Source organism: Primulina huaijiensis, chromosome 6, assembly GCF_012295235.1.
Source record: "Primulina huaijiensis isolate GDHJ02 chromosome 6, ASM1229523v2, whole genome shotgun sequence".
NCBI lineage: Eukaryota > Viridiplantae > Streptophyta > Magnoliopsida > Lamiales > Gesneriaceae > Primulina > Primulina huaijiensis.
In genome coordinates, this window is record NC_133311.1 from 7732563 (window position 1) to 7755464 (window position 22902).

At 39.6% G+C, this 22902-nt stretch overlaps 1 protein-coding gene across 1 annotated transcript; it reads left to right on the top strand.

Moving 5' to 3' along the window:
* The first annotated feature begins 2241 nt into the window (after positions 1–2241).
* On the top strand, positions 2242–5262 carry LOC140978611 (uncharacterized protein At4g15545). The gene is made up of 9 exons (XM_073443792.1): positions 2242–2563; positions 2693–2761; positions 3233–3289; positions 3431–3476; positions 3662–3760; positions 3925–4185; positions 4471–4513; positions 4883–4961; positions 5071–5262. Exons 1-9 carry the CDS (start codon positions 2282–2284, stop codon positions 5161–5163), a joined length of 1029 nt encoding a protein of 342 aa, XP_073299893.1. The 5' UTR covers positions 2242–2281; the 3' UTR covers positions 5164–5262.
* Positions 5263–22902: the final 17640 nt, after the last annotated feature.

A 22902-nucleotide genomic window follows, 5' to 3' on the forward strand; every position in this document is an offset into this window, starting at 1 on the left:
GTTATGTTCTATCTCTTCTTTTACGTGCATGTTGTAGTTCTCCTTTTATCTCCACTTAATAGGCCTAATCATCCAGATCTTTGAAGTCCATGTCAAGTTCAAAATTGTTTATAAGATTGTAGAGATTTTATTTTTTAAAAGTGAGACTTCATCTTTATCAAGATTTGCCTATATTTTCTTCCAAAACCACAAGATTCTCACATTAATAAAATATAAGAATATTTTATTTCATTTCTTTAAGATATTTTATTGCTTTTGAAGTCTTGATACAATCATCACCAAATTTAGGGTTTTTTTCCCTATTTTATTCAAATCTAAAAAAAATATCAAATTAAATCAAATACGAACAAAATAAGGAATGAACATTCAAGATAATCACGAAAATGAAGTCTTTAAAATTCGATAGGAATTGGACTTATCACTAAGCCTAAATAAGAATAAATGTTATTCTAAATCATATGAATTTGTGAACCCATGATTAGATATATCCTTGAACTATTGAGGGTTACACAAGTATCAGATTCTATGTTCTCATTGAGATAATCAAGGTCAAAGAGTTGAATTTGGCAACTGTACTTTGATAGAGATCAAATAAATTGCTTATAAAGAAGTTTATAAGTGTATTTCATGTATTGGAGTTGTGGAAGTTAGCCCAAATGCTAATTAAGTGAGTAGGGTGAATCAACATGTTTTGGTGAATGAGTTAACAAAACTGACAGCTGTCAAAAATAGATCAGTGAAAATTTTGATATTCGAAATTTTCAATTTTCATTATATGAACAAGATTTGCACCCTCGGTACATCGGCACTGTCTTAATGAGATTAGGAGTATGAATCATAATAGGAGAAGAACTCCTGATGTGATCAAGAATCAAAGTTTAAAATTATTTCATCAAGAGTTATATGAATTAAGATTGTTTTTTGCACATAAAAATTTTGGTGAAAATTTTATTTTCTCCTCCCTCAACCAAGTTTTCGGCCACCTTGAATTTTCACAAGAAAAATTTCATGGCCACTTCCATGGGCACATCACCACAGGATCTCTATAACTCCAACGATCCAGTTTCGACGCAAAATTATTTAAGATCTCTATTTGATATAAACAAGGAATCCAGTTTTCGATCGTAGACATGATTAGGCGATCAAATAAAGAAGAACCGTTCGTAGGGATTTACAAGAAAGATCAAATCCGCTAATCCCGGAATGATTTGATGTCCAGCGTTAAATACACAAAGGTAAATGAACTAAAACATCATATGAATGTTATAAATCATACGATGCCTAAGAAACGTTTCGACGTTGAAATTAAAAATTTTAAATTTTCTTTGCGTCTTTGGTGGAAGAAAAGGATACTTCTACACATATATGCCAAATTTGCCTTATAACAGCCACCAAGTATATGATTCAACGACAAATAACCCAAAAATATCTATATTGGAATTTCCCCATCATTATGTAACAAGATTTTTAAATCTAACATGAAGATCAAAATTTTTTTGCTTCTAAATTGTGAGTAAACGCTACGAAGTTTTCTTAGATTATCGACTCAACTTGGTGGTATGCCGTATGCTTGTTTATGTAACTTGAAATTGAATTGCGCCATTTGAACCCCATAAAACAATTCAAGACAAAAAAAAAAAAGCTTAACCAATGTGTTTTGATTAATTTTTTCATTAATATATGTTTATTTAAGTCAAATATGCCTTAATTTATAATAAAAAAGAGTGGTGCGAGCTATGCCCTATTCAACATGACTTCCATGAAATTAAATTTTTTTCATCGATTATTTGTCAAAATTTTGACCCCTTTGATGATTTCTTGAGGAAGTGTCCGTAGGTAGATCCAATTATCCAAAACAAATTAGTCATATGGAGTTCAAGCATCTCATTAACACTTAGAACGACATGCAATATAATGTATATACTCCGAATTCCTTACATATTTTGTACTATATATATAATATAATATGTAAGACAAAAAATAACAAAAAAGTACCTATATATATCGAAGCCTAATGCATGGTTAGTGCCTCCTCCCTACGTCCGCAAACTTCAATCACAGACTAAGAGAAAGCAGCCACTCATTTTATAACACAGTATTTTACATCGAATAATTGAAAACGATCACATATCGAAGAAATCCAAAACACAATTTTCTTATCCAAAACAACTACATATTTTCACCCACAAATAATTTTTATTATTATATTAAAAGCAAATAAAAATAAATAACAAATCCATTAAGTTATTGTCTGCAGTTAAGGTAGTTAAGAAGCAAGAATATGCTGCCGAAAGAATCTGGAGGCGGCCCCAAGTTGGACCTCCCCGAGGAACTACTGGAGGTTCTGCCCGCCGATCCGTTCGAGCAGCTCGAAGTCGCACGGAAGATCACTTCCATTGCACTGTCGACGCGTGTCAACGCACTCGAGTCGGAGGCTTCCGTCCTCCGCCAGGAGGTGGCTCACAAAGAAACTATCATTTCCAACCTAGAATCGCAGATTGAGTCACTTGACGCCTCGCTCGACGACGCGTCAGATAAGCTCGGTCAAGTTCAGCAGGAAAAGGTTAGGACACAAATCCTGACTGAGGACATGGAAAAATATGAGTTAGTTGTTATCTGTGAGTGGTTAATTGTTATTTTGTTTGGGGTGTGGCTATTCTATGTTTTTTTGTCTGGATTTGTTGATGTATAGGAAAGCTTGATGAAGGAGAACGCGCAACTGAGCAGTATGGTGAAAAAGCTGAATAGGGATGTTACAAAGGTATGATTTTTAGCTTTTGGCAATCTACGCTTGTGGATTATGCGAGATTCATGCACTTTCATTCAAGTTATTTCTGACATTCGGATATGTGTGATGTACAGTTTACAGCTTCTTTTTGAGTATTTGCACCCTAGCAAGTTAAATTAGTTTATGTGATACATGGTGCTTCATAGTCGAGAATTGAATCTAAACAATGAAGGGTTCCTTTCTGTTAAAAAACATATGGTGAAGCTAATAGCATTTTCTTGATGCTGCATACTTCGTAAAAAGTTATTAGTCAGTTTAGGCTGACTCCTGTGTTAGGCCACCTAAGTCATTTGAACCGAGTGTCCCATTGTCGTCTTTGATTAGAAACATTCAAGTCCTCTTAAGCACTTAACATCTAAATCTTGTAACTCATTGAAATCTTGGTGTCAATGTTAATTATTTTGTTCATCTAGAGCATGGTTCTTATAGCTTTTGTTGATGCAGTTAGAGGCCTTTAGAAAGACACTCATGCGATCTCTACAAGATGAAGAAGACAACCCTGTAAGTGAATAAATTACCGAATAAAGTCAGCACATCTTTTTCTTGCTTTTGCGATGAGCATATTTGCGGATATAAGGCTGAGATTCTGCTCTAACCACTAGATGATTGGTTTGCTCACTTTTTTCGTCTTTGGTTTGATAGGCAAGTGTTCCGAAAGCTGCTACCAAATACGATTCATGTTATCAAGGTTTGCTATTTCAGCTATTTCATTTCTTGGGTTCTAACCCTAAGAGGAAAGATCCTAAGAAAGTGTGCTGCTCAAATTCAGCTTCACACGCTATTCTAAAATAGTAAAAAAAAATTGATTCTGATTCTGAGATTTATTCTTTAATTCTTATGTGCTCGTTTGATGATTTTGTTGGAATGTTTTAGAGGATGATGCATTATCACTGCCTAGCAGAACAGCTTCAATGCGTAGCCAATTCTCAGATTATGCCAGTAACTCATATTCTGACGACACAGAGTCTGAAAGTATGTGTTATGTTCTTGAGTTAATTGCTGATTAAAGAAAACTTCTTGACCAGATGTTCTTCTTCTGGTTATTTTTATTTTCGATTTGATCTTTTCAGTGCTTATGCCTGCTTTGAAGTGCAAAATTGATATTGTTTCTAATCATTTTCTCTACATGATGACAGCTTTAAGGCCACGTGTATCACAGGGCCTGTTGCTTGCATCCCAAACTAGCGGCACACCTCGGTTCACTCCTCCTGGTTCCCCTCCAAGTCTATCTGCATCTGTAACTCCAACTAGGACACCCAAACCATTGTCTCCAAGGCGACACTCGGTTTCATTTACAGCAGCGAGAGGATTCTTTGATGATAAGTCTTCTTCATTGTCTTCTATGTCATCTAGCAAGTACGGTTTGATGTCAGGCTTGGAAACGGGACCCTTAACAGGTTACTGGCTAAATCTTCCCATTTTTACCTCTTCTATTGATAAGTAAAAGTTATATTCTTTCAGACCCGTGCATGAATGCCACTCTCGTTACTCAGTTACCTTCTATTTCAAGTTCACCTTATTCGGGAATTAAGTATAGTGTCTTGTACCGCCGCTGGTTCTGTTTTGGAAAAACTACTTATGATCTTCATTACATCATACATTCTTTGGCATCTTTCCTTGAGTAAAATTCTAATGTCTTAATAAAGACAGCCTAGTATCTAATGACTTTGTTCTTACATCAGGAAGAACCCGTGTAGACGGAAAAGAATTCTTCCGTCAAGTCAGGTACATGGTTTTTTCTCATGAAAAATGGTTTATTAACATTGTCATGGCTTGGTTTATTAACATTGTCATGGCTCGTTATCACACAAAACCACTAACTAGATACCAATGCCAGTGCTACTAAGTTTATCATGCCATCTCCAAATATTTGAATTCGTATATATCAACTTTATATGTGCATCTGCCCTCTATGAAAAGTGCAATTGAATAGCTATTATATCTAATCTACACATACTCATCTCTCCTACTTTTTCACTCGTTTTCTATTATCATCAAAAACCATCTCCATCCCTACTAATTATGAGCACTCCTTAACTCATGTTCTACTTGTCACACCAAATGTTTAAATTAACTTTTGCTCTGTTTTATCAGAACTCGGTTATCATACGAGCAGTTTGGGGAGTTTCTAGCGAATGTCAAGGAACTAAATTCCCATAAGCAAACAAAAGAGGTATGCGATTACTTACATTACTAACGACATCCGTTGTTCTTACTTTCTTGCATGTACAAAGAATATATCATCTCCTTAATTGATCCTACTTACTCGTTTACCATGTTAGGAAACTTTAAGGAAGGCTGATGAAATCTTTGGCCCCGATAACAAAGATCTTTATGTTGTGTTCGAGGGCTTGATCACACGTAATATCAACTGACATAATGTATGAATTGATCTTTTATATCTCTTATTTAGATTTTGTGTTCGAGGCCCGTATTTCGTATTTGTAAATTTGCGGAATTATTTAAAATTTTTCTTATTAAAAATAAATAACATGCCTCATTCATAAGATAAACTGATAAAAAGTTTAATGTTAAAATAGCAGCGGAAGTAAATGTTGTTTTCAAGCCACAACTTAAAAATAGTTCAACAAGATAAAATGAGTTTTGAGCTTAAAATGATAAATGAACTGAAGCATGAGGTCATCGGGTTCCTACTACTGTCGACCCAAGCTAGCTCACTGGTCCACGCCCTCAGTCCCGACCTCATCAGTACCTACAACAATCAAGTCTAGTGAGTCTAAAAACTCAGCATGCATATATCGTGGTTAACAAGTAAATATATCATAAAATCGAATGCAACGTAAAAATATCATATCGTAAAGCGTAAGGTAAAAATCGTGTCGTGAATAATTATAAATACGTGCATAACCGAAAATTGTATGTAAAATGTTTGCTCGATAGAGCCCTGTCGTAAAATAGCATTTCATAATTTTTCTGTAGAGATAATGTTCTACGCAAGTGGCCCATAACATAACATGAATCGTCTGATCAGACTAAACCACATTATACTGGGTGGTAGAGATCATCACAGCCCTTGGACTGGATATCCGTACTCATACATAAACATAACCGGTCGTAGGTCACCGGGTGAAGCAATCCCATAAGCGTAAGGTGGCCACAAGACATATCGCATATATCTAAAAAATAAACCTTTTATATTTTATGCACGTACTATAATTAAAAACCCTGTTTTATTTTACCAATTGATTTGGATCGTTCCCAGGCTCGCTGCGACCTAATCCTATCATGAGAAACGTGCAAATCATTTTTCTTGAAACTAACTTAGTAATTGAACCCAAAAACGGGGCCAACTAGACCAACGACTTAATTTCTAACCATGACTCCGTACCAACCCGAACCAACATCAAACCATCGTTTAGTCATGGTCGAAATATGCCTAACATGATGAAATAATGCTCCTAAGAATTGTAATACTCGAAATTTGGCGAATGGAGGCCAAAAACATGAAACGCTCTTTCGAGAGTCACTTTGGCACATTGCACCGTAAATTCCCGTACGACCTCTAAACTTAACCAAATCACAAACGACCAAAAACATGACCTTCCTAACTCATTGAAGTACTGTCCAGTCCAAGGCTATAGGCTAAAAGCCAAACAAGGACTCAAACAAGCCTCCTGAATCGAAGCCCAAGCAGCTGTCAAGAAAAATATAACAGTAGCTGTTGTGCTTCCTTGCTTCGTTTATGAGGCTATTGGCCATTGGGGCTTGAAACACCGACCATAGCCTCTTACCAACATCCTAAGGCATGGCTTGGACCATGGCTAATGGCTACAAGCCAACCACAAACCAATCAAATCCATAGGACAACGCCAAGCTCCACCCGAGAACACCATGCGCTGTACGTGGGGGGTGTTGCTTTTATTTTTCTGTCATGTATCATTCCAGTGGCCATGTGATCGACCATGGCATGATTTAGACAACATGAGGTATTGTGTGAACCATGGCTAACGGCTAGAAGCCAACCAAGATCCACCCAACACCATAAAATCGAAACTTTACTCACGCAGGAACAAGGAAAATCGAAGGGGGTACTTGTCTTGTTTGTTTTAAAAACCGATGGGACAATGAACCAAGCCATGAAAGGTCATCTTGGTCACGTCCTAGACATGCTAGGGAAGGGTTAACACCATGGTTACAGGCCCTGGGCCAACCATGATCCAAACTCTCCCCTTAGACAACCAACAAAGAAATCGAGACTTATAAATTGCAACATGGAGAGTTGCTGTCAAAAATGGTTTTGTTGGGGTGAATGGACTGCAACCAATGGACCAACACCCTCCTAACACACTCTATTACATGCCTAGATGCAGCCTTGAACGCCTGGAACCGACCCAACCCCTGAAATCACAAAAATAATACCAAACGTGAAGCACAAGTGTGAGCCAAAACAATTCTGTGCAGATTTTGTTCAAGTTGCTGTCCAAAAATCGGTTTTGCTTCATGAATCATGTACATGTGATGTTTTAAAATAATTATATGACTTGATTGAAGAGAAATGAAGGATATAAACATGCCTTGAATTTGTTTTGAAAGAAAACAAACGATTACGACGAATACGGCGCGGGAGAGACGAAGTTCCTTTTCTTTTCTTATTTTCTCTCTTGTTTCTCCCTTGCAAGCCACGATTTTTCTGAAGTTTTCTTCTGAAATTTTCGAGATATTGGAGAGGAGAGAAGGCTAGGAAATGAATGAGGAAGTTGCAAAATAAATGGGGATTGAATGGCAAGATAAAATCTTTCTATCCTTAAGTTTGAGAGGTAAGGAAATGAGGTGTGATATGATTTGATTTGAAGGAGTGAGTGGTCGATTTCTTGCTATCAAATAAGGGTAGAAATATTGCTTAATTAAAAATTTTTGTTGATTGAAAGTGAGAAAATTATCTTACCACGAAAGGATAAGGAAAGGAATAAAAATGGAGAGTTGACAATCATGCAAGGATTTGATTCTAATGGGGCCGAAATTTTGCAATTAAAATGGGGTAAAATATTGTTTAATTATTGAATTTTATCTCCTTAAAGTTTTAAACACTTAATGATGTATTTTGGTGAAATAGTAAATTAATTTGGGATAGGCATTATCTTGCATGCATGACTAAATCTTTAAAATAAATTACTAACATGTTAAGTTACAATTTCTTAAATAAAATAAGCCTAGATTAACTTATCTCAATTTGTTTACACATTTTAATTTAGGCTTTTAATTAATTATGGCACATAAAAGAATTTATTTACTACTTATCTCTAATTAATTAAATAAATCCTTAAAGCTTCTTTTACCTTAAAATAAATTATTCTTTGACTTACATTACATTTAGGAATATTTTCTTATCATTAAATTTTATCTCCATACTCCAACTCCGGTCCGGCCTCGCTTATTTAACCGAAAAGATAATAACTAAAATACTGCGTAAAATAACTCAACAACTTTTAAACGAATGAATTTAAATCCTCATGCATAAAAATCATTTTAATTTAAATAATAGTAATTATGCATGGCTTATACGTAGTCTGATTTAACGGGTTCTACAATAAATTACAAAGTGAAATTATGATACGAATATTACATTTTGTTACAATCTTCTTGTTTTCAATGTACTTACTAAGCTTATTGAGTTTTTCTGCATCCTAAGTTTGTTAGAGTAGATGTCCTATAAGTCACCGTTGGCTAAGGAATTTATCGACTTAGTTGTAATTAACAATCTTTATTTTAATATAATTTACGTGTCATGGTATCGTTTTATTTATCTGTATGCACTTGCAATTGACATAAATAAAGACCTTGATTATACTTTAATACAAATGAATCGTACTTTGATCTTGAAACTCATTTATAAATACTATATATCCTAAATTCGTTTCTAGTCGATTCAGTCGCCTAAAAACAAGGATAAATGCCGCTTGAGCTTGAGACTAGCAGCGGTGATATTGTGTACTGATCTAGCAAAACTTGCACTATAAAATCCTCGATAAAAATCAATTAAATTAAAGCTCGATATAATCGCAAGTACACGATGTCAAATAATAATATAATGTACAAGAGTACGAGTATCGTTCCTCTAGAGACTATATTTCTCAATTATTATTTCCAATTATTAAACTTTTAGTAGCGATGATTTGAATGATTGCTTACTACTACGATGATTAAATAAAAACTCGATGGATCGGTTTGTAGGCACCTACGAGGTGCTTCAAATACAATATTCTCAATGAGCTACAATAGCTCGTGTTTTAAGAATGTAAACACTGATGAATTAAATCGAGTTTGGTATAAGACCAAGCGAAAAATACTCGAAGTAATATTTCGTTAAGAAAGCTGATCAGTTTAAAGCTTTTAGCTTGTGTAAACTTATTAACTGAAATAAGGAGTATCAGTTCTTGCTTGTATCAGTTCATTTATGGTGAGAACTGAATTGATATCAGCTCGAACTGATCAAATCAGTTTAAAACAAAAGTTAAACAATTAAATATACAAGATATGTTTATGGATGTTCGGAGACTTCGACTGCTCCTACGTCACCTTTTCTACCATCTCGAGTAGGATCAACTAGAAGACTTTATTTTATACAACATCTTGTACAAACCCACTCAACTTAGGACTTACGTTACTGCCTAACTGAACTCTTAGTCTAAATTGATGGCAACACCTTTCCAGCCAACATTTGTTTAACGTCTATGTGTCAAAGACTACATACACAAGTTTAATGTCTTTGTGCAAGACTCACTCAGCTTTTCAATACGCTCTATTCTCTGTGTATGTGTGAGTGATGGTTTGTGTGTGTGAGAACTGATCTATGACTACAACACGAAAGTATTCTCACACACTGAGGAATTGTACTTCTAATCTAAGCTGATAACACGCTGAAGTGTTCTCTCAAATCTGGGCTGGTTGCTTCTTGTAAGTTGATATGAACACTTGTTTTTCCACACCCTTTCTTCACACACTTTTCTTTCATCTTGTTTTCTTATGATTGTTGATGGTCTTGATCTTGTATATATGGAGGCAATGTAACCGTACACCAAGACTCATCAAATATGTTTGTTGCAGTTTGAATCCGTTCCTCGAAATTTATGTCTTGTACTTTCTGACAGCCATTTTGGAACGTATTGACTTTAAGCTCTCCCGCAACGTTCATTATTTTCTTTGATCGGACATTTTCTTTTATACCATTGTGCGTAGCTAGATTCCACTTTAGATAAGCTTGTCGTGTTCTGCAAACTGGTCGGCTCATAATTGATGCTCTGAACTAGTCAGTTGAACTGGTCTTGAACTGGTTTGGTGCAATCAGTTGGCTCATCAGCTGAACTGATTTCACTGATTCAGTTGAACTGGTCAGTTAGGCTCTTCATCAGTTGAACTCTTTATCAGCTGGCCGGGCTTCTGAAGGTCTTCTACTGAGCCACCTATCAACTGAACTGGTCTTTGATATTTCAGTTGGACTGGTTCAGTTTGAGCAACCAGTTTGTACTTTCAGTTTGCATCTCGATAGCTTCAGTTTTGGCTCGGTAACTAATCAGTTCGAAGCCTGATAAGTTTCGTCTTTCTGCGGAACAAAATAACAAGTTTTGTTAACATCAAAATCAATATTGCGAACACGAAATGTTCCAACAAAACTCAATGAAATGATTTACAGATTAATGATGAAATAAATAAGCTAAAATGATTGATTAAAAATTCAATGAGAAATGAATTTGTTGAGAATCTCGGTTCACCTACCCCTCCTAATTTAATTAATTCGATTTGACAATGATCCACGCTTTCGACATGATTTCCTAATCAATTGAACACGTCCTCTCGAGCTATACCAAACTAATTCAACGCAGTGAAGTAATAAAATCTCTTTATTTATTTATCAAAGAAAGAGAAACACGAAAACTATCCTGATTACTGCTCATCCTCGTCGTCATCGGGTGGCACAACGCCGGGCTCCTGATCGTCCGGCTGGGGGTAAGCATAATGAAATGGGAACTGAGGTGGGTATGCCGGTGGTGGTTGATAGGACGATGTGTTGAGACCCATGTGCGAGGCCATGCTGCACCAAAGACTCCATCGATGTCATGTAAACACTGTTGATAGCGTTGTACTGATCTTGATGAACCACAAAAGAACATAACTCGTCAAATTTATCAATAATTTCCTGCCGTCTTGGCTGTGGAGGTAGCGGTGGGCGGTTAGCTGCGGCCTCATCCTCGGCCAACTCTGGGAAGTCTAGGGCACGCTTACCCCGTTTTGTTTTCATCCAAGATTCGTCAATGGGCTTCATTGGTTGCAACCATTCATCATCCACATGACGACCCCCCGGCTTGCACACAGAGCTCTATAATGACAGTGGGGAAAAATAGGGCAATGCTGGAGCTGTGTATAGACTGCTGAATTTGAGAGAAGATTAGTCCGCCCACATTTATCGGAATACCCACCATCAGTGTGTAGACCATCATGGCTCGATCTTTTTGAACGTCACTGGTGTGGGACACCGACATCAACCGCTTGAAAAGAAAAGCATACCACATCGCCGGCCTAAACAGTAAATATTTTTCGAGACAACAACTCGGAGTCTTCCAAATAGCCCCCGAGTACATATTGTTCGCATAATTAACTCAAAGTCCGGGTTTGCTATTAACTCCTCTAATGCAGATTCATCAACAATGGGGGTACCCAGCAATTCATTCAAGGTGGCAGAGTAAAAAGAGATTAAATTACCCCGAATCATAGCCATTTCATCAGTTCGCTCGGCGGCCGTTTGCATAAAATTCGCGCACGATTGGAACAACCATAGACTTGGGTGTAGCACAAAAAGATTCCAATCCTCGTTCCTTAATATCATGCAGAAGATGTAACGATCTAGCAGAGAAATCAAACCTTAGCTCAGGAATTGGACGCCTATGCATTTTCGCGTGTTCATACCGATTTCGGGCTTTGTCATTCACAAAATTTCCCCTATTATCAGACGAAGAAGATGAAGAGTCATGGGTTACCTTAGATTTCTTGGGAGCCATGGTTGAATGCGGAAGTGGGCGAGACGAGCTAATCACCATGAGTGCCGTGTGAATTCTGAAAGGGCAGCAGAGTCACCGACGTGCTTGAGTAGTGAGGGAATGTAGGAAACAAGGATTACCTACAAATCAAAAGTGAGAGATGGAGAGTGAGGGGCGAAATTTTCGGAAAAATCAAATGGGGAGGGGAGGGTTTGCGCGCAGAGTGAGAAAAAGAAAGGGAACACCAGATTTTATAATGCGGCGAGCTTTCGTGGTCAAACAATACCACTCTAGCGCGACGCATTCTGTCCCCAAAATACTGTGTGGCGTGCTGGGCGGTCAAAAAATACCGCCCTAGCACAAAGCTCTCTGTCCCAAATTACCCGTCTGGTGCGCTGGAGCGGTCCAAAAAGATCGTCCTAGCGCGAGCACCTCTGCTTCTTAGTTCTTAGTCAACTAAATTTATCTTAAAAACTGAAGCAAATAAACGAAAAAAATGATTAGTGAGGGAAAGAAATTAGTTCTCAATTTATAGTCTAAAGCTAGACTTTAGGTCCCTCTCAGCTCTGACTGTTTTGGAATCGAGTGATTCCAATTTGTGGCTCCACTGTGCCACCCAAATAGTGCTTCAATCATTGAGCATTGACTGTGAACAGCTCATTCTTCCCATGTAATAGCCCAACCTTTATCAAGTTAATCTTTATGGTTTATTATTGTTATGATCATGTTTTATGATTTAATGGTTGAGATTATGTTAAAGGGTTATTGTTTATGGTGTTGTTTATTGAAATAGGATTAGAATGGTCATGGTTATGTTTATTGGAATAGTTGTTGGAGTTATGTTATATAATTTTGATTGGGAATAGTAATGAATGGGTAGAATAGAAAGTTGATCTTGAGCCAAATAGGTGATTGAAGTGCAGAAACGAAATGAAAAATGTGGCAGTAGTTGTGGTTTTTAGCATAATATTTTATGTATTGATCCAATTGATGTGAGGTTACTTCCATTAAAAAGATGAGATATAAGGTTATAACTTTCATGTTTTGAGTTTTGTTCAAATCATTGTGGAAGACAAGCCAAAAGCGCCCAGAAGTGTGTCGTGTGTATCGTTGTTCTTGATGTGACACATGTTGGGAGATTTAGCATAACGCTTTACTCAGACCTTCAAATGCCATGAGGCCAATTGGAGATGCAAGCCAAGACATAGAGCTAAAACTTTCATGTTTACCACTTTTCCTAATTATGAAGGAAATAGGCATTTCTAGAGCAATATTTGAGGAAGCTGCGTGTAGAACGCTGCAGGTGGCAGCGCTGCCAGGCACGAAGTGCCGGCGCCAAGAAAGTGGCGCCGCGGCGCTAGTCATGCGAAATTGTTTTTTTAAAACACGTTTTTGGAGGTATTGGAGGCTTATAAACATGGTTCTAGACTATTCTACTCATTTATACTTTTCTCCTTTCTCCTCCATCGTTTCTTATCCCTTTTCCTTCTAGTTTTCTCTCCTTCAATTTCCTACTTCAAGTTCCAAGCTCATAGTTGATTTCTTAGCTTTTTCCACTAAGATTTCAAGCTACAAGGTAAGATTTCTATTATTGGAGTTGGAGGGTTTGAGATATTGAGGTTTATATTGAAGGGTTAAGTTGAATTGATTGATTCCTTGAATTATTGGTAATGAGTTATGGTTATTATTGTGATTATTGTTGTATGAATCATTCAAGATCATCATAGCAACCATAGTGCTTGTGGGTTGTAAGTAGAAGCTTCCTTTCAAGTGCTCACATGATTTTATATGTATCAAGCCATGTTATTGCTAATTAGCTCCTTTCATTGGTATATAGTTGATCTATATATTGTTATATGTTCATTGTTCAAGCATTTCCATTGAATTCATTGATCAAGGAGCTAATACACAATTATGCCTACCAAGTGTTTGTTTAAATGCCTCAATGAGATTTCCTATGATTAAAGCCAAGGAATGATACTAATTCATGCATGTCATTGGCCAATCACATGATTATGAGTATCTCTCACAGTTTTGATATATATATATATCAAAGATATACTATCCACAGGTCACAGGTCAAAGAACTATCATTTCTTTCCTTTAATTCATGCCATGAAATACCATTTATATTGCTTTGTTGTCTATTGTTCATTGAAGATAGTATTATTGATTGTTTATTGCTATTGATTCATTGTCCATTGTCACTAATTCATTGTTCATTGCCATTGCTATAGCCATGTTTCAAGCCAAGCCAATGTATATGTATTTGTTATGTACAGCTTTCTGCTTACTGAGTTTTATCTCATTCCAGTTAATGTCATGTGATGCAGGTGATAAAAAGGATTGAAGCGGATTGTCCGAAGCAGGAGAAGTCATATAAAAGGCTATGGGAAAGATTTTGTTTGTTCATGTCACTTTTATTTTTGATAATGGTAAACATGAGAAGTTTAATTAATTATGTATTTTGCTAAAATGAATTATGGGGTGAATGGAATTGAATTTTGGTTTTCTTTTGGGATGTTACAAAATTTAATGTTTATGTAAACTAAATTTAAAAAAGTTATTATGTTAAATGGGATATTGCTCTTTCCCTTTCAAATGTTAATCCTTCCGCGTATGTTTTTCCTTTTTAAATTTAAATGTCATGAGAGGGGGTTGTTTCATCCCATCTCTCAAAGTTATGGCTCCCGAGGGGAACACCTTGGTAATCATGTATGGGCCAGTCCAACTTGACTTGAGCTTGCCAGGAAATAGGCGCAACTTGGAGTTGTATAGCAGCACCGCTTCACCTTCTTTGACATTTAAATTGCCATAGGCTTGACCTCGACGTAATTCGCTTATCGTGTGCTTGCTTTGTACGCTCTTTGTAGGTCAACGCGAGGTCATATGCTTGACCTCTGAATTCGTTCAATTGGTCCAATTGCAGCAACCTGTGTTCACCTGCAAGAGCAAAATCAAAGTTCAGCACTATAGTTGCCCAATAAGCTCTATGCTCTAAGTCAACAAGTAAATGACACACTTTTCCAAAAAGCAGCCTATAAGGTGGTGCCTATAGGGGTCTTAAAAACAGTTCTATATGCCCAAAGCGCATCATCTAACCTCAACGACCAGTCTTTTCGATTAATCCCCACAACTTTCTCCAGAATTCTCTTAATCTCGCGATTTGACACCTCAACTTGACCACTTGTTTGGGGGTGATATGGAGTGTAGATCTTATGAGTGACCCCATATTTGTCTAAAAGTTTTTCAAAGAGTTTATTGCAAAAATGAGTGCCACATCACTAATGATTGCTCGTGGTGCTCCAAATCTATTAAAAATGTTTTTCTTTAAAAATTTCATTACCACTTGAGCATCATTCGTAGCATATGATTCTGCCTCCACTCATTTGGAGACATAGTCAACCGCAACAAAAATGCATTTTTTGTGAAAGAAGTTGGAAACTGAAACGTATGCCCTTTTTATTGCTTAAAAGGTACTAGAAAATTTTTTTAAACATGATGGCCAAACCCTTGCAATATTTTTATAAAATATTTTTCTCGTTTTAAAAATAAACATCAATCAACTAGTATAAAAAAATCCCAAAGGAAATAGTCAAATGTTTTACCAAACCTAAAAAGCAATAAACGTGAAATGTACCATCCTCTCAAAAACCACTCTAAAGCATAAATAAATGGTCTTTAAAAATCTTTTAACGTAAAATATTAATCAAAATCATAAGTGCGGAAAAAGTAGAAGCGCTGGTCCTCGGGTTGTGTGCACCCTCAATCCAGCCAAATCAAGTGTCAAGACATCCCTCAACCTCACCTGTAACCATCACACCTTGTGAGTCTAAAGACTCAACACACCATAATCTTGATAACAAGTATACATATAATGTGAGGCCCGGGGCCGAAGAGGGCGGGGGGTGATCGCCGGTTCCATCAGTTGCACGGACAATGAGCGGCTCCTGGCAGGCTTCTAGGTGGAGGGAACATGAATGAACCGATCCCACACAGGAATGAGAGGGATTCCGAGACTGTTCAATGTAATGGACTGTACAGTTGATGAGGGCTTAAAAGATTTGATTTGTACTACTCATATCATGAAGGTGCATCTTCTTTTCGGTAGCGCATCACATAAGAACTCCAAAGTTAAGCGTGCTTGACTTGGGGTAATTTTGGGATGGATGACCTCCTAGGAAGTTTCTCAGGGTGCGTGTGAGTGAGGACATAAGCACGCTGGAAAGACTCGTCTTGGTACAGTGAGGACAGTCGTCGAATCTGGGACGTTACAGTTGGTATCAGAGCCGACCTCTCTTAGTACGGTGTGGTTCGGGGACGAACCAAGCGGAAGCTGGTGGGCATGTGAGGCCCGGGGCCAAAGAGGGCGGGGGGTGATCGTCGGTGCCATCAGTTGCACGGACAATGAGCGGCTCCTGGCAGGCTTCTAGGTGGAGGGAACATGAATGAACCGATCCCACACAGGAATGAGAGGGATTCCGAGACTGTTCAATGTAATAGACTGTACAGTTGAAGAGGGCTTAAAAGATTTGATTTGTACTACTCATATCATGAAGGTGCATCTTCTTCTCGGGAGCTCATCACATAAGAACTCCAAAGTTAAGCGTGCTTGACTTGGAATAATTTTGGGATGGGTGACCTCCTGGGATGTTTTCCGGGTGCGTGTGAGTGAGGACATAAGCACGCTGGAAAGACTCGTCTTGGTACAGTGAGGACAGTCGTCGAATCTGAGACGTTAGGATTGTAGAACCCGTAACTTAGACTACGTATAAGCCATGCATAATTCTAGTATTTAAATTAAAATGATTTTTATTGCATGAGTTTCTAAATTTAATTATTTTACGTAGTAGTTTAAATTTTTATCGTCTCAGTTATTTCAGTGAGGCCGGACTGGAGTTCGAGTTTTGAGATAGAATTTAAGATTCAGAAAACATTTCCAGAATTTATTTTAGTTAGCAAGTAAGTTAATTTAAGTAAAAAGGAGGTTTAAGGAATTAATTAAGTTACTTGAGGTGAGTAGGAAATAAGTTTATTTAAGTTCCATAATTAAGGGGTAATTAACTAAATTAATTAAAGGATAGTGAGGCTTTTAAGGGTTATAAATTTACTAGCTAGAAAATATTTCCCCTCCACTTATAAGTGAATTTTCGGCCAACCGTTAATGGATTAAGCAATTATATTCCAACTCACCTTTGACCCATTCTATGTTATTCTAGCTTGCTAACCTTTTTAATTATTAATCCACCTTAATTAATTAATACTAGATCACTATCCTAGCCTTGATTAACATGTAGAATCGGCCACCTCACCCCCAACAAATACACCAACAAATCATTTGATATCAAACCAAATTCAAAATTCAAATGGTGGACTTGGTCTTGCGTTTTCCCTATATCTTGCAACCATTTCCCTCACTCTCCTAACCACTATTTCCCCTCCCCATCACCGAAAATTTGAGAGCATTTCAGAGTGTAAAGCCGTGAGAATTCAGTGGGAGATAGAGATAAAAAAAAATCGAGTAAGAAACAAGGTAGAAAAGAAAGCGCTCCACCTCCTCCGCGCCGTATCGTCTCATTCGTTCGTTTTTCTTTCAAACGAAACCAGGCATGCATATGTTCTTCCTTGACTCTACAATCAAGTCCTATTATCATTTATTTTCATTACATGATCATGTTTTGATAAGCAAAAACCGAAATACATCAAGAATTTTTCAGAAAATAAACATGCAGATTTTCGGTTTCCATGACAAGCTTCTCGGGTTCTCTTGTTTTGTTGTTCAGGTGGATGGTTCGATTCCAGGCTTCCAAGGCGACTCCTAGGCATGTACTAGGACATGTTAGGAACACATTTGTCCATTTTTTCGAGTCCCATGTTGGCCGAAATCAAGAAATGACAGCAACTCCACGAACGTGTCCCATTGTGCATTCGATTTTTCCTTGTTGCTGTCAAAGGTGATGGATCTGTTCCTGGCTGCCCTAAGGGCTATAGCCATGATTAGAACCTCTCCTTGGATGTCTAAGACATGACTAAGTCGCCCTTTTTGGAGGCTTGGTCCATGGTGAATCGGTTTTTGCAAAAAAAAACGCAAGAACAGCCTCAGCACCCCTTCGGCCCCTCATTTTTTGACATCATGTGTGTTTCGAATTTGGTGGAATGGTGTGGATCTTGGTTGGCCTATGGCCCTTAGCCATGGTTCATACCATGCCCCTAGATGTCTAGATCGTGCCATGGTCAATCAAATGGCCACTGGAACGACACGAGACAGCAAATGAAACACGACACTACACACGCATGTATGAGTGTTCTCGGTTGGAGTTTTCTGATGTTTGCTAGAATGGTGCGAATGGTGGCTGGCCTAGGGCCCTTAGCCATGGTTCAAATCATTCCTTGGGATGTTGGTAAGAGTCTCTGGTCAGTGGTTCAAGCCCCAATGGCCGGTAGTCTCGAAAACGACACAAGAAAAGCAAATGTACAGCTGCTGTATTACTGGACAGCAACTTGCGGTGACGGTTCAGTGGCTCGTTTGAGTTCTTTTTGGCTTTTAGCCCATGGCCTTGGACTGGACAGTGCATCCCCGAGTTACGGACCTCCACCCCTTCCTCCAGATATGAATGCCCAGATGCTAGCTGGGATGACGCAGTTCTTCGCACAGTTTGCGGGGAACAACATCGTGGCGACCAGGCCGACAGGGCCCGAGGCTGCGTACGAGAGATTCATGAAGATGCGTCCAAAGGAGTGTTCAGGGACGTCGGACCCCATGATTGCTGAGGGATGGATCAAGTCCCTCGAGGTTATCTTCGAGTTTATGGAGCTTGGAGATTCAGATCGAGTTCGTTGTGCTTCTTATCTGTTCGGAGGAGATGCCCGCCTATGGTGGGAAGGAGCTTCAGTAGCCCTTTACTTGGCTACACTGTCATGGGTGCGCTTTACGGAGGTGTTTTACTCTAAGTATTTCACGGATGAGGTGCGTTCGCGTCTGACTAGGGAGTTCATGACCTTGAGGCAAGGGGAGCTGACTGTTACGGAGTTCATCCGTAAATTTGAGAGGGGCTGTCACTTTGTGCCCTTGATTGCGAACGATGCCAGTGCCAAGCTGAGGCACTTTCTGGATGGACTGCGGCCGCTCTTACGCCGTGATGTTAGGGTTGCTGGCCCTACTACCTTTGAGGTTGCCGTTTCTAGAACTCTGGCTGCAGAGCAGGATCTGATCGATATAGAGAGGGATCGCTTGGGAAAGAGACCAGTTCAGGTACCACACCGCCCTCCTCCTCCTCAGCAGCATCAGCATCTGCATAAGAGGCCGCATCACGGCCCGCCCAGTAACAGAGGAGGACCTCAGCAGCATCAGCAGCAGCAGGGACGTGCCGTCCCGAGGACTTTTGAGCACTCAGTCTGTCCCAAGTGCTCACGTCGCCACCCTGGAGTATGCATGTTTGGTTCTGGGAAGTGTTATAAGTGTGGCAGCACAGACCACATGATGTCGCAGTGCCCCCGGAAGAATCTGCCTAACCAAGGCAGAGTTTTTGCTCTCCATGCTGTGGAGACGAACTCCGATACCATGTTGATGAGAGGTACCTTACAGCTTTAAGTTTATAATTGCATTCCAATGTTTTGGGAATCAAGGTTAAGATTTTGAACTTAGAATTGCAATAGGATTGCATGCTCTACTCAGTATTATTTTCGGGATGTAGTTAGGAGAACGTTACCTTTGCATGTCTATAAGCTTAGCTCTTGTGATTATTTGGGTTCAGCTTATTGTTCCGAACTTTCAGGGAGAATTTTCATAGCTGGCTCATCTACCAAAGCCCTGATGGATTCAGGGGCTACCCACTCATTTATTTCGGAGATCTTTGCTAATTTTCTCAAGATCAAGACCATCGGGCTAGATGTAGCCTACTCAGTAGTACTGCCTTCGAGAGAAGAGATGGCAGCCACAAATGTGATCCGAGACATAGACCTTGAGCTACATGGAAACCTTGTTTATGCGGATCTGATTGTATTGCCGATGCCAGAGTTTGACATCATATTAGGGATGGATTAGCTATTGCGGAACAGAGTGTTGATAGACTTCCAGCGGAGATCTGTTCTAGTCCGACCGCCAGGGATGACGCAGTTCTTATTTGAGCCGGACAGGTACTTTCGTTTACCGCGCATTATTCCTTATGTCTAGGCAAGGAAGCTTATGCATAGAGGGTGTCGGGCATTTTTAGCAACTTTTATATCTGTCCCCGAGACACCCAGTCAGTCAGCTTCAGATGTTCCGATTGTTAGAGACTTCTTAGATGTTTTGCCTGAGGACGTCTCTGGTATGCCACCCGAGAGAGAAGTGGAGTTTTTTATCGAGCTTATGCCAGGTACGGTTTCGATCTCGAAAGCACCGTACCGACTTGCACCGACAGAGATGGCAGAGCTTAAGAAGCAGATTCAGGAACTTCTTGATAAGGAGTTCATCCGCCCGAGTTTCTCACCTTGGGCGCGCCAGTCTTGTTTGTTAAGAAGAAGGATGGCTCGATGAGGCTTTGTATTGACTACCGGGAGTTGAACAGGGTTACAGTGAAGAATAAATACCCTCTTCCGAGGATTGAGGATCTGCTTGACCAGTTGCAGGGAGCTTCGATTTTCTCCAAGATAGATCTACATTCAGGTTATCACCAGTTGAGGGTGAGAGACGCCGATGTTTCGAAAACTGCTTTCAGGACTCGTTATGGTCATTACGAGTTCCTTGTGATGTCGTTTGGTTTGACGAATGCACCAGCGATCTTCATGGATCTCATGAATCGCGTATTTCAGCCGTATCTCGACCAGTTTGTGATAGTGTTCATCGACGACATTCTCGTCTACTCCAAGAATCAGGAGGATCACAGCAGGCATCTGACCATAGTGTTGTAGACATTGCAGAAGCACAAATTATTCGCAAAGTTCAGTAAATGTGAATTCTGGTTAGAGAAGGTGGCATTCTTAGGCCACATTGTTTCTAGCAGTGGCATTGAGGTAGACCCAGTGAAAGTTGCAGCAGTCAGAGATTGGGTTGCGCCACAGAATGCATCAGAGATCCGCAGTTTTCTTGGCTTAGCAGGATATTACCGGAAGTTCATCAAGGGATTCTCCTCGATTGCAGTTCCACTCACAGCACTGACAAAGAAGAATGTGAAATTTGTTTGTAGCGAGGAGTGTCAGAAGAGCTTCAATACTTTGAAGCAAGCTCTTATCTCAGCACCAGTTTTGGCTATGCCGTCAGGGCACGGTGAGTTTGTGCTATATACCGATGCTTCGAAGCTCAGTATGGGCGCAGTATTGATGCAGCATGGGAAGGTGATAGCGTATGCTTCTTGACAGTTGAAAACCCATGAGAAGAACTACCCTACCCATGATCTAGAGTTGGCCGCCGTGGTTTTTGCTTTGAAGATTTGGAGGCATTATCTGTATGGAGAGAAGTGCCAGATCTTTACCGACCACAAGAGCCTCAAGTATTTTTTTACGCCGAAGGAGCTGAACATGCATCAGAGGCGTTGGTTGGAGCTTGTGAAATACTACGATTATGACATTAGCTACCACCCGGGTAAGGCTAATGTAGTTGCATATGCACTGAGCAGAAAAGTTGCAGTGATGGCTCATTTGGCAGTTTCGAGACCTCTTCAGTTTGAGATGCAGAGGTTTGATCTTGAGACTTATCCTCGAGGTAGAGTTCCCCGTCTATCTACCTTAACCATTCAGTCTTCCTTTTTGGACCGTATTCGCAGTGGTCAGGCGGCAGATGAGCAGTTGGCCAAGTGGAAGCAGAGAGATGAGGCCAAGGGCAGTGTCTTGTATTCAGTTAGTAACGGTATTGTGAGATACCGAGACAGGATGTGGGTTCCTAGTAGTAATTCTATTCAAGCAGATATTCTATCAGAGGCCCATATGTCGCCGTACTCTATTCATCCAGGGAGTACGAAGATGTACAAAGATCTGCAGCTATTGTATTGGTGGCCTGGTATGAAGAAAGACATCAGACGGTTTGTTTCCGAGTGTCTGACTTGTCAGTTAGTGAAGGCAGAGCATCAGAGACCAGCAGGGTTGTTCAAGCCTCTTCCTATTCCCGAGTGGAAGTGGGAGAATGTTACCATGGACTTTATGATCGGATTGCCGAAGTCAGCCAGAGGATCGAATGCCATATGGGTGATTGTAGATCGTCTTACCAAATCAGCGCACTTCTTGCCTATTAAGACGACATTCACCATGGTTCAGTATGCAGAGTTGTATATCCGAGAGATAGTCCGACTGCATCGTATTCCAGTTTCTATCATATCTGACAGAGATCCCAGATTAACTTCCTCGTTTTGGAAGAGTTTGCATTCGACTATGGGGACGAAGTTGCTGTTTAGCACAGCTTTTCATCCGCAGACAGATGGTCAGTCAGAGCGAGTCATTCAGATTTTGGAGGATCTTCTCCGAGCGTGCGTCATTGATTTCTCAGGGAGTTGGGAGTCGAACTTACCATTGGTAGAGTTCACCTATAACCAACAGCTTTCATTTGTCTATAGGAATGGCTCCGTATGAAGCTTTGTATGGTCGCAAGTGCAGATCTCCTGTTCATTGGGATGAAGTAGGAGAGAGAGCAGAGTTGGGTCCAAAGATTATTCAGCAGACTGTTGATGTAGTAGCCCGGATCCGTGATAGAATAAGGACTGCTCAGAGTCGACAGAAGAGCTATGCAGATCAGAGGATGAGAGATTTAGAGTTTGCTGTCGGCGACCATGTCTTTGTGAAGGTGGCACCTATGAAGGGTGTCATGCGATTTGGGAAGAAAGGGAAGCTCAGTCCGAGATTTATTGGACCATTTGAGATCCTTGACAGAGTTGGGACGCTAGCTTATCGTGTTGCTCTTCCGCCGAATCTGGCCGGAGTACACAATGTGTTCCACGTCTCTATGCTGAGGAAGTATATGGCGAATCCTTCGCATGTCTTGAACTTCGAGCCGTTGCAGCTCACTCCTAACCTATCTTATGAGGAGAGACCAGTGCAGATCCTAGACAGGCAGGAGAAGAAGCTTCGGAACAAGCTGGTTAGGCGAGTCAAAGTCAAATGGCTTAACCGTTCAGAGGAGAAAGCTACGTGGGAGTCTAAGCCAGAGATGAG

Excerpts from the sequence above, each read along its gene's own strand:
- LOC140978611 (XM_073443792.1), top strand. The coding sequence starts at position 2,282 with ATGCTGCCGAAAGAATCTGGAGGCGGCCCCAAGTTGGACCTCCCCGAG. Across the intron at positions 2,762-3,232 it reads TGAATAGGGATGTTACAAAG|TTAGAGGCCTTTAGAAAGAC; the intron begins GTATGATTTTTA and ends TTGTTGATGCAG. Across the intron at positions 4,186-4,470 it reads GGAAACGGGACCCTTAACAG|GAAGAACCCGTGTAGACGGA; the intron begins GTTACTGGCTAA and ends TTCTTACATCAG.